The following is a 12,049-nucleotide window of genomic DNA, read 5'->3' as shown; positions in this document are numbered from 1 at the left end:
AAAAAAAAAAAGTCCCGATTTTTGGAAAGAATGCAGGAACGGGCTGGAGAACAAGAAGGGTTTTCGGCCGCCATATGGCTATTTCGCCAGAATATGAGTTTTATATTATTTTTGTTAATTTTATAATGTTAAACTGTAATAAATAATTGCTGAGAAGTGATTATCGAAAACTGCTTATCAAAGTTTGCATTGTTGTCAGGCCCTGCCTGCCCCGGTTGCCTGCCCCCACTCCGCCCCCACGCCATGTTGTCCCACCTTACAGATGTTAAAATCTGGTCACCCTGCCCATGTCGTCTCAATCCCAGGGAACTTGCCTTTCATGGTGTACAGGCCGAGAAGCTCACAATGGAGCCTGCCGGCCGCTTCGAGGAAAGAAGAGAGTAGGAGGTGTCTTAAGGGACATCGTGCTTACCCACTAGTGATGGTGTCTGATCAGGGTCCTAGCAACTGTGCCTTTCAGGGATGCAGAAGGGCAGAAGAGGGAGATAAGAAGGGAGCCAAAGCTCCTTGGAAGATTTGTGAGGCTTTGTTTTGTTCTGTTTGCCTTGTTAGCCACAGTCTCTGCTTTTCAGCAGTTACGTGTATGTTTGCTTAACATACATGTCATTCTGGAAAATATTTCACATATCTTCTTTGGATTTTTCTCATACTGTAAATATAAATTTTGTGAGAACAAGTCACATCACACATGGTTTAGACTGAGATATCTAGAATGGTCAGTGCCTTTATTGTGCTCACATGTGGCTGAGTGGGGCGCATAAAGTGGGTAAATGTGTTTAATTATCTCTGGGTCTACAGGGGCCTTTAACACAGAACTCTTATGTACTGTTCATTCTTTTCTCTCCAGCCTTCCAGAGTACTTTGTAGTGCCAAGTTCTTTAGCAGACCAAGATCTAAAGACCTTTTCCCATTCATTTGTTGGAAGAAGGATGCCAGTAAGTGATTTCTGTTGGATTTCATGAATGCTGATGCCCATTGTTTATACACAGTTGAGTAAACATTCTGCCCCTCCCTTAGTTCTGGTGCTGGAGCCACTCAAACGGCAGTGCTCTTGTGCGGATGGTCATCATCAAAGACATGCTGCAGCAAAGGAAAATCGACCAGAGGTAATCTGAATGGTCACTGCCACTTCAGACAGTTGTACTTGTCATAAATAACTGCAGTAAGTTCCCTACTAATTGAAAATAGCACAGTCTTTTAGTTAGTACCATATATTCTGTACAAGAATTACCATTTTGAGAAGAGCGAGTATATTAAAGTTATAATTATATAATTAACATTTAAATTATATTAAAAGCTGGGCACAGTGGGCTCACACTTATAATCCCAACACTCTTTGAGGCTAAGGTGGGTGGATCCCTGAGCTCAGGAATTTGAGACCACCCTGAGCAACAGTAAGTCCCCATCTCTACTAAAAATAGAAAAACTAGCCAGGTGTGTGGCAGGCCTCTGTAGTCCCAGCTACTCAGGAGGCTGAGGTAAGAGAATTGCTTGGACCTAAGAGTTTGAGGTTGCTGTGAGGTATGACAGCACAGCACAGCACTCTACCCAGGGTGACAAGAGTAAGACCCTGTCTCAAAAAAAAAAATAAGATAAAATAAATATAATTTAATTCTTTAGTTTGTAAGACACTTAATAAGGAGCTTACATTCCTAACACCTTGCTATAACATTTCCTTTAACATACTTTCAAAGTGCAGTGCTAAACTGTTGAGACGCTTAAGCATAAATCAAACTTTTCTTACCGTTCGATGTGTTTTATTTAGGTCTGTAATGTCACAGTAGCTAGAACATTGGTTTTATTTCCCCACCAGTGACAAGTTTGGTATCATCTGTGTCATTAGAATAGGAAGCCTCCGTGTCATTAGAATAGGAAGTCTTTCTCAGTCATGCTCACAGCAGCAGGCAGCACTATCTACCACTCTCTTTCAGGCCAGCGAGGCCCTGGGCCTCTGCGCCCTACACTTTGCTCCTGAGTGCCTCCCCCTTGCTGGTGCTCTGTGCCCCTGCACACCCATCCTCTTGTCTTCAGGCGTCACATAGGGTCTGTCTAAAGCCATCTCTTCTTCACACTCAGTATTCCCTTCCAAAGGAAGTTCCCCTACCGCTGTGACTTTAGGGACCAGCACATTTATATCTCCAATCTGATTTGACATCCTCCATGTGGAGGTCTCAAAGGCCCCTTAAACTCATTATATCCAAAACCAAACTCACGTGTATGGTCACCATGTCCTCCCCAGCATGCTCTCAGAAACTGAGGCGTCATCCTTGATGCCTTCCTCTTTCCTTCCCTTTCCCATCTCCAGTACCTCCTCCACTTTTGTCACTTCTCTGTTAAGAAACCACACAGACCATGTGCTTCCAGCCCAGCTTCACCTCTCCATGTATCACAGGGGTCAGCACTTCTTCCCTCCATAGCCCTCTCCCCGGGCTCCAGCCACCTGGAACTTTCAGTCCAGGTGTTTTCAATCTCCTGATGTTTTCCCAGGAGCGAGCACCCTGTGCCCCCACCACTCGGCACTCACTCATTCTTTGTCTCTGTTCAGACACACTTCCTCCTAACCTCTGAAGTCAGATCACTCTTCACAGGTACATACTCTCTAGCGCTCTTGAATTCTTCTTCAGGACATTCATTTTAGTTTTTAATTCTACATACATGTTACAATTTGTTACTGCCTTTTTTATTAGACTGTAAGTTCTGTGAGGTGAGGGGTTTGCACACTGTTGTATATTCAGCACTGAGGAAGCACTTAACCATATTTAATACTTGTTGAATAAATGAGGAACTAAAGAACAGATCTTAGACAGCAGGCTCAGAGAGCCTCAAAAGTTATATTGTTTATCAAAGTCCACTGTTGACACATGCCAGATCTTAGGTTTTTTCCATAGCACTATAACTTAACAAAGCCACCCTTGCTGAAGCAAGTAACTGTCAAATGACCTTTCACTTCTCTGGAAAGGAGGTGACTACAGTTCATAGAACTCCACATTCTCTGTGGGCTGTAATTTTATCTTCATTACATTAGTGGTTATCTGTCTTCTGTGTCACGGTCCAGGACTTATTTTCACTACCATGTATGCTGACAAGGGCTCATGTAGGAATTTTGCCATTAGAGGAACGATCACAGCCCTGTCAGTGACAGTTGCAAACCCTTATAGCCAGTGGCAGTTTCAATTATTTAATTTATTAAACTAAGAATTACTTTAATTCCTTGTGATTTTTCCAACTAAATACATCAGATTCTCTCCATTGTCCAGTCTCTTCTCCACACCTGTCTCCCACAGGCATGTCACCGAGGCCCACTTGCCTTCTCCAGGTTTCTCCAGCAGCTTGTTTCCTCCCACAAGCCTTTGCACCAGCTGTCCCTCTACCTGGAACACGCTCCTTCAGATCTTTGCATTGCTCTTGGTCCTTTGGGTTTCACCTGCAGTATTGTCATCACAGAGGAATCTTTTTTGACTGTGTGACCTAAAGTAATCTGTGGTCACTTGATGCCGCATCGTGGAATCTGCCATAGCCCAAGATTTTTTCTTTATTTACCCCACTCCCTTCAGGAATGCAAATTCCATGAGGAAGAAGACCTTGCCTGCGGGTTCATCTGTCTGTCCCCAGCTGTTAGAGTAGTGCCTTGGCTTATAGTGAGTGCTTAATAAATACATGTTGAAGAAATGAATGAACAGTGACTAAAGCATTTTGTCTTTTCTAGGATTTGTAATGCAATTACGAAAAGTCATCCACAGAGAAGTGATGTTTACAAATCGGATTTGGATAAGAGCTTGCCTAATATTCAGGAAATACAGACAGCATTTGTAAAACTGAAGCAACTATGCGTTAATGGTAATTTTATTTTCATTTTCTGTATGTAATGAACAGAAGGGATACAGAATTGTATGAGACATGTGATGTTCCCCAAAAATATAGAAATAGGTATATTTAAGTAGTCTCGTTGAAATATTTATACGAATTGGCTTGGCGCCAGTGGCTCAAGCAGCTAAAGCACCAGCCACATACACCTGAGCTGGCGGGTTTGAATCCAGCCTGGGTCTGCCGAACAACAATGACAACTACAACCAAAAAATAGCCAGCCATTGTGGTGGGCGCCTGTAGTCCCAGCTACTTGGGAGGCGGAGGCAAGAGAATCATTTAAGCCCAGGAATGGGAGGTTGCTGTGAGCTGTGATGTCACAAGCTTGAGGCTCTGTCTCAAAAAAAAAAAAAAGGAAAGAAAAGAATTATTTGTATGAATGAATGAGAATTTCAGAACTTCCTAGAAAGTAATGTTTAAACTGCTCTTTGTATTGGAGGTGAAAAAGAGTGATCCTATTAAATTTCCATCAAGTTATGATAGCTATAGTAGAATACTTTTTTATAAAAGCATTTGCTTGGCTCGGCGTCCATAGATCAGTGGTTAGGGTGCTGGCAGATCCAACCCGGCCTGGGCCAGCTAAATAACAATGACAATAACAAAAAATAGGCGGCGTTGTGGTGGGCACCTGGTCGTCCCAGCTACTTGGGAGGCTGAGGCAAGAGAATTGCTTAAGCCTGAGAGTTTGAGGTTGCTATGAGCTGTGATGCCATGGCACACTACTGAGGGTGACTTCGTGAGACTCTTTCTCAAAAAAATAAATAAAAGCATTTGCTAAATAGAGCACTGTAGTGCCTTACGGGCAAACTTATTAAGACTTTAATAAAGTTTTATTTTGAGATAGGTAATTTTAGATGGATAAGAGACTGATGTGTTTTATCTGCAGCTTCAGAGTTCTAATATATCTGTTTGAGCGAACTCTTGTCAGGTGGCTTTGGTGTGCCCTAGAGGATTAGTCACGTGACAGCATCTTTGCCATTAAACAGCTTCTTTTTGAGGGAGCTCCGAAATCACATGGGAGACAAGAGAGGCAGCCTTGCCAGAGGTCTTCTGCAGTGGATGGGGACTTGCCTGAAGGAGAGCTTTGCAGGGGCAGGGCCAGGGTAGGCTTCCGAAAAAGAGTGCCTTGGATGATTATCAGCACTCTAGGCAGGGCAGTGAGGGGATCTTTCATTCCTGCAGCGGCCAGCCACCAGGGCCACTCAGAGCTATGCACAGAGGTAGCACTGGCATTAAGGAAGAGAAGATAATCAGAGCAGGCCAGGTTCACAGTCAGGAAGCCAAGGGCTGTGGCCTGGACAGGGGTTCATGTACTTGGAGAGGGCCAGAATCAAGGCACGGGTTGAGAAGGAAAGCCTAGGAACTACTTGAGATTTCCCTGGAAGAGCCAGAGGAAAAAAAGGTGGAAGCCTAGGAGATGTTTTGTTGCAGAATTATACCATGTCTTCTTAGATGTTTACGGTGTATTATTAATGAAAATGCATGACACTTAAAGCCAGCTTGTAAATATTAGTAACTGTGATGTAGCTCTTAACCCCAAAATGTCTGTATATTATCATATTTATTACAGAGCCTTTTGAAGAAACTGAAGAGAAATGGTTATCTACATTGGAAAATACTCGGTGGTTGGAATATGTAAGGTTTGTACAACTTCTTTCTATTGTTTCCATAACTTTTTATTTTGAGATAATTACAGGTTCACTGGAGGTACAAAAGTAGTGCATCAATCCACGTACTCTTTCCCCCCAGTGGTAACATCTCACACAACTGGCATCAAGCCAGGAAACTAACACTGGTGTAGCTGGTAGCTCTTCTTCAGGTGTCCCCAGTTCTTACACGCTCTGGTGTGTACACATAGGGCTGTGCGGTTTCAGCACAACGTGGGTTCATATCACCACCACCGGAGTCAAGATACTGGATTGTTCTGTCACTGCAGGGCTCCCTCATGTCACCCCTCTTACAGTTGCACCCCTCAGTCTCTGTCCTATCCACTGGCACCACTAACCTCCTCTCAATCTCTATAGTTTTGTCATTTCATGGATGTTATAAACCCTGTCTTTGATAAGGGTCAATTTTCATGATATAAAAATTATAAAATTGGCCAATTATGTGGCTTATGCCTGTAATCCCAGCACTGTGGGAAGCTGAGGCAGGGAGTTTGAGACTAGCCTGGACCACATAGCAAGACCCCATTTCCACAAAAAATAGGAAAAATAGCTGAGTATTGTATCACACATCTGTATAGGATGGAACTCAGAAGGCTGAGGCAAGAGGATCACTTGAGCCCCGGAGTTTGAGGTTGTACTGAGCTGTGATCTCACCACTGCACTGCAGCCTATGTGACAGAGGGAGACTCTTGTCTCCCAAAAATAAAAGTAAAAATTACAAAATGTAATTTTGTAATTACAAAAGCATATAAATACCACAAATTTTATAATTACAACAGCATATAAATATCACAAAAATTCATAAAGATTGAGAATACAAATGTGTACAGATGGTCCCAGCATAGGATGGCTCCACCTGTTATGTGCTGACTTCACCTTGGTGTGAAAGCTGTGTGCATTTGGGAGGCAGTGGAATGGTGCTTAACGCTCTCTTTCAGTGCTGGGCAGTGGCAGGGAGCTGCAACTCAGCCAGCCTTGAATTTTCAACTTACGATATTTTCAGCTTATACTGAGTTCATCAGGACATCCCCCTGGCATTAGTTGAGAAACGTGTATAGTTAAAGATTAGTTTTGCTTGATTTCAAGTACTTTTAAAATATATTTGTAGTGGAAATTTGATTTTTAACAGTATTTTTTTTTTCTCTTTTTAGGGCATTCCTCAGACATTCAGCAGAACTTGTGTATGTGCTAGAAAGCAAACATCTCTCTGTAGTGCTGCAAGGTAAATTAATGTAATTCCTGAAAGCATGGTGACACCGTGCCCACCAGCCTTTCTAACTGCTTGTCCACATTCAAGTACATTACATCAGTCTTAGTTATCGCTTCATTACTACAACACTCAAATGAAGTGATGGAAAGACTGTAAATAGAGGAATAGAAAGGAATCCAGTCTTTACCCTTGGTTAAATCCTCCTTCCTGTTTTATGAGAAGGGTAGGTCACATCCCTTGTTGGATTAAAATGTAGTATTAATTTTGGCATGGCATCTTCTCTCTCTAATCTTGCTATCTTTCTAATTCATACAAATTTGTTTTAGTTTGAAAACCTTCTGGCTCATACTAAATTGTGATCTAAGGCAGTATTTTTCAATCTTTCTTAATCTCACCTATGGTTAAACTTCTCCATCACAATTAAATTATGTTGATCAAAACAACAGTAAAAACAAGAATATACTTACTGTGCTTTGAACTTCTTTTGACAATTTATCACTCTTAGCTTCAAAGCTGGCTCCTGGGAGTTGAGAGAGTAGCGACGCTAAGGTGGTAGCTGCCACTGCGACCGCCATGGGATAATAAGCTGGGTAGAGTTGCTGAGGTTCTGCCATACTTATTGATTAACTATGGAAGATTATACCAAAGTAAAGAAAATTGGAAAGGGTACCTATAGAGTTGTGTATAAGGGTAGACACAAAACTACAGATCAAGTGGTAGCCATGAAGAAAATCAGACTAGAAAGTGAAGAGGAAGGGGTTCCTAGCACTGCAATCCGGGAAATTTCTCTATTAAAAGAACTTCGTCATCCAAATATAGTCAGTCTTCAAGATGTGCTTATGCAGGATTCCAGGTTATACCTTATCTTCGAATTTCTTTCCATGGACCTCAAGAAATATTTGGATTCTATCCCTCCTAGTCAGTTCATGGATTCTTTACTTGTTAAGAGTTATTTATACCAAATCCTCCAGGGGACTGTGTTTTGTCACTCTAGAAGAGTTCTTCACCGAGACTTAAAACCTCAAAATCTCCTAATTGATGACAAAGGCACAATTAAACTGGCTGATTTTGGCCTCGCCAGAGCTTTTGGAATACCTATTCGGGTATATACACTTGAGGTAGTAACACTGTGGTACAGATCCCCAGAAGTATTGCTGGGATCAGCTCATTACTCAACTCCAGTTGACATTTGGAGTATAGGCACCATATTTACAGAATTAGCAACTAAGAAACCACTTTTCCATGGTGACTCAGAAATTGATCAACTCTTCAGGATTTCCAGAGCTTTGAGCACTCCCAATAATGAAGTGTGGCCAGAAGTAGAATCTTTACAGGACTATAAGAATACATTTCCCAAGTGGAAACCAGGAAGTCTAGCATCCCATGTCAAAAACTTGGATGAAAATGGCTTAGATTTGCTCTCGAAAATGTTAGTCTATGATCTTGCCAAATGAATTTCTGACAAAATGGCATTGAATCATCCATATTTTAATGATTTGGACAATCAGATTAAGAAGATGTAACTTTCTGACAAAAAGTTTCTACATTCCAGATAGCTGTATTTTTTACTGTTAACTCTATTTTTGTCTTGTGTATTTTTCTTTTCTTTGTTGTAAAACTTATGCTGTACTTCATCTTCTGATTTCAAAAATATAACTTAAAAATGTAGATAGTCTATATGAATTTAAATATAATCTATATATGCATGTAAAAAAAACCCAATAATTTAATTAATGGTCTTTAAAAATTTTTGCAGCACACCATTTGAAAATCACTTCTTAAATAGTTTGATATCAAGAAATTGACTGAATAGCCAATAATGTGAATTCTGTCAAAGATTTGGTGCTGCAATGTAAAACTCTTTTAGTTAACTAAAAAATAATATGTTAAATAACTTTACCTCTAATAGAATTTCTGAGTTTCCAGATAAGGGGTAACATACCACAAACTTACAGACTAGCTTTTTATAATAGAGTGAGGGCCTTCTGTACTCAGGACTTCAACCAACCAAGTCCTGAAACTACTTACAGAAAGCAGACTCCTTCATACTCAACATTCTTGTCAATATTCCCTAAACAATATAGTATAACCTCTATTTATATAGCCTTTAAATTGTATTAGATATTACAAGTAATCTGGAGATGAATTAAAGAATACATGAAAATTTGCATAGATTACCTGCAAATTCTATACCATTTTGTATCAGGGACTTCAGACTCTGTATATCTTTTTTTTTTTGGAGACAGAGCCTCAAGCTGTTGCCCTGGGTAGAGTGCAACCTCCAACTCCTGGGCTTAAGCCATTCTCTTGCCTCAGCCTCCTGAGTAGCTAGAACCACAGGCGCCCACCACAACGCCTGGCTATTTTTTGGTTGTAGTTGTCATTGTTTGGCAGGCCCAGGCTAGATTCAAATCCGTCAGCTCAGGTGTATGTGGCTGGCGCCTTAGCCACTTGAGCTACAGGCGCCAAGCCAAGACTGTATATTTTAACCTCCAAGGGAGATCCTGGAACTGGTCCCTAGTGGGTGATTAGGGACAATTGTCTGTTCACTTTGCAGTTTATGGATACAGGATGGTACTTAAGCTTGTAGAAGTTTATAAATATTCGGTTGATATATTTACCTGTAGATGGACATTTTTGTTTTCTTTTTTGGCTATTATGAACTGTGTTGCTATGAATATTCACATGAATGTCTTTTGAGATATATTTTTATTTCTCTTGAGTAGATACATAAAATGGAACTCCTGAATTGTATAGTGGTATGGTGAATTTATGTCCAAATTTTTTAAGAAACTGCAAAACTGTTGTGTAAAGCACTGGCGCCACATTCTCCTTCCCCTCGGCAATGTATAGGATTCTAGTTTCTTCACATCCTCACCAGCCATGTTGTCCTTAGAATCATTCTTGTAGGTGGAAAGTAGTAACTCATTGTAGTTTTCATTTGCATTTCTCATATTTCATCTTATTGAATTTAAGAATTCTTTATATATTCTAGATAGAGGTTCTTTTTATCTTCATGTGTTTTTTTATTTTTTATTAAATCATAACTTTGTACATTGATGCATTTATGAGGTTCAGTGTACTGCTTTGATACACAATGTAAAATGCTTACATTGAACTAAGTAACACATCCATCACAATTACATTCATTTCTTAATAGTTTTGAAATGTACCATTGCATCATGCGCATTAGGTGAGATCCCCCCAAATACCCTCCCTCCTCCCATATCCCTCCTTCCCTCCTCTCACTCTCCTGTTTACTTCTACTTTCTGGACTATAGTTATGTTTTGCCGTTTATAAGAAGGTGTAGGTGATTGAGTATATATTGATTTCATAGTAGTATTGAGTACATTGGATACTTTTTTTCCCATTCTTGAGATATTTTACTAAAAAGAATATGTTCCAGCGCCATCCAGGTAAACATAAAAGATGTAAAATCTCCATCTTTTTATGGCTGCATAGTATTCCATGGTGTACATATACCACAATTTGTTAATCCATTCATGGGTCAGTGGGCACTTGGGCTGTTTCCACGTCTTGGCAATTATGAATTGGGCTGCAGTAAAAATTCTGGTGCACATGTCTGTTGTATAATAATTTTTGATCATCTGGGTATATACCAAGTAGAGGAATTGCAGGATCGAATGGTAGGTCTACTTTTAGTTCCTTGAGTGTTCTCCAAACTTCTTTCCAAAAAGGTTGTATTAGCTTGCATTCCCACCAGCAGTGTAGAAGCATTCCCTTCTGTCCACATCCACTCCAACATCTGTAGTTTTGGGATTTTGTGATGTGGGACTAGAGTTAAATGATATCTCAAAGTGGTTCTAATTTGCATTTCTCTGATGCGTAAGGATGATGAGCATTTTTCTTGTGTTTATAGACTATGCCTCTGTCTTCATCAGAGAAGTTTCTATTCAAGTCTCTTGCCCACATAGAAATGGGGTTGTCTTTTCTTATTGATTAGTTTGAGTTCTCTATAGATTCTAGTTATCAGACCTTTGTCAAAAGCATAACCTGGAAAAATCTTCTCCCACTCTGAAGGTTGTCTGTTTGCTTTACTTACTTGGTGTTGGCTTCAATTGCCTGGGGGGGTCCCCCTCATAAAATATTTTCCAAGGCTGATTTCTTCAAGTGTTTTCTCTGCTCTGTCTTCTAGTAATTTTATAGTTTCATATCTTAAGTTTAAATCTTTTATTCAGTGAGAATCAGTTTTTGTTAATTGTGAAAGGTGGGGGTCCAATTTTAGTCGCCAGCTGGTTCATCCAACACCATGTGTTAAATAAGGAGTCTTTATCCCACTGAATTTTAGATAGGTTTGTCAAGAATCATATGATGATAAGTGGTTAGGTTCATCTCTTGGTTCTCTGTTCTGTTCCATAAATCTACCTCTCAGTTTTTGTGCCAGTACCATGCTGCTTTGATCACTATAGATTTATAGTATAGCCTGAACTCTTGGTATTATGATACCTCCTGATTTGTTCTTATTTCTGAGTAATGTATTTGCTATTCAAGATTTTTTCTCACTCCATATAAAATGAAGTAATTTTTTCAAGTTCTTTAAAGTATGACAATGATGCTTTAAGAGGAATTGCATTAAATCTGTAGATTGCTTTGGGTAGTATGAACATCTTAACAATGTTAATTCTTCCCAGCCATGAGCATAGTATGTTTTTCCATTTGTTGACATCTTCAGCTATTTCTTTTCTCAGAGTTTCATAGTTCTCTTTATAGAGATCTTTCACATCCTTTGTTAGGTAAATTCCCAGATATTTCATCTTCTTTGGCACTACTATAAAAGGAATAGAGTCTTTGACTATATTTTCAGCTTGACTATTGTTGGCATATATAAAAGCTACTGACTTATAAGTATCGGTTTTGTATCTTGAGATACTGTTGTATTCCTCAATCACTTCTAAGGGTTTTGAAGTTGAATCCCTGGGATTTTCCAAGTATAGGATCATATCATCAGCAAAGAGTGAGCATTTGATCTCCTCTGACCCTATTTGGATACCTTTGATCGCCTTCTCTTGCCTGATTGAGATGGCTAAGACTTCTATTACTATGTTGAATAGCAGTGGAGACAGTGGGCATCCTTGCCTCATTTCTGATCTGAGTAGAAATGTTTTCAGTTTTACACCATTCAATATGATATTGGCTGTGGGTTTACTATAGATGGCCTCTGTCAGTTTAAGAAATGTCCCTTCTAGCTCGGCGCCTGTGGCTCAAGTGGCTAAGGCGCCAGCCACATACATCTAAGGTGGCGGGTTCGAATCCCCAGCCCGGGCCCGCCAAACAACAATGATGGCT

At 40.1% G+C, this 12,049-nt stretch overlaps 1 protein-coding gene and 1 pseudogene across 2 annotated transcripts in view; both read left to right on the top strand.

Annotated features, from left to right (window-relative positions):
- Positions 1-12,049, top strand: part of MTMR10 (myotubularin related protein 10) — a 64,941-nt gene that overhangs the window by 34,091 nt on the left and 18,801 nt on the right. For both annotated transcript variants that reach the window (XM_023507621.1, XM_003801018.3), the window contains 5 exons: positions 848-935; positions 1,018-1,106; positions 3,707-3,837; positions 5,435-5,504; positions 6,683-6,753. In XM_023507621.1, the coding sequence (XP_023363389.1) occupies positions 848-935; positions 1,018-1,106; positions 3,707-3,837; positions 5,435-5,504; positions 6,683-6,753 (449 nt within the window). The remainder of the gene's footprint in view (positions 1-847; positions 936-1,017; positions 1,107-3,706; positions 3,838-5,434; positions 5,505-6,682; positions 6,754-12,049) is intronic.
- Positions 7,237-8,206, top strand: LOC100950267 (annotated as a pseudogene).

Source organism: Otolemur garnettii, unplaced genomic scaffold (assembly GCF_000181295.1).
Source record: "Otolemur garnettii isolate 467f Iridium unplaced genomic scaffold, OtoGar3 scaffold00194, whole genome shotgun sequence".
NCBI lineage: Eukaryota > Metazoa > Chordata > Mammalia > Primates > Galagidae > Otolemur > Otolemur garnettii.
This window is presented reverse-complemented; position numbering and strand designations above follow the sequence as displayed.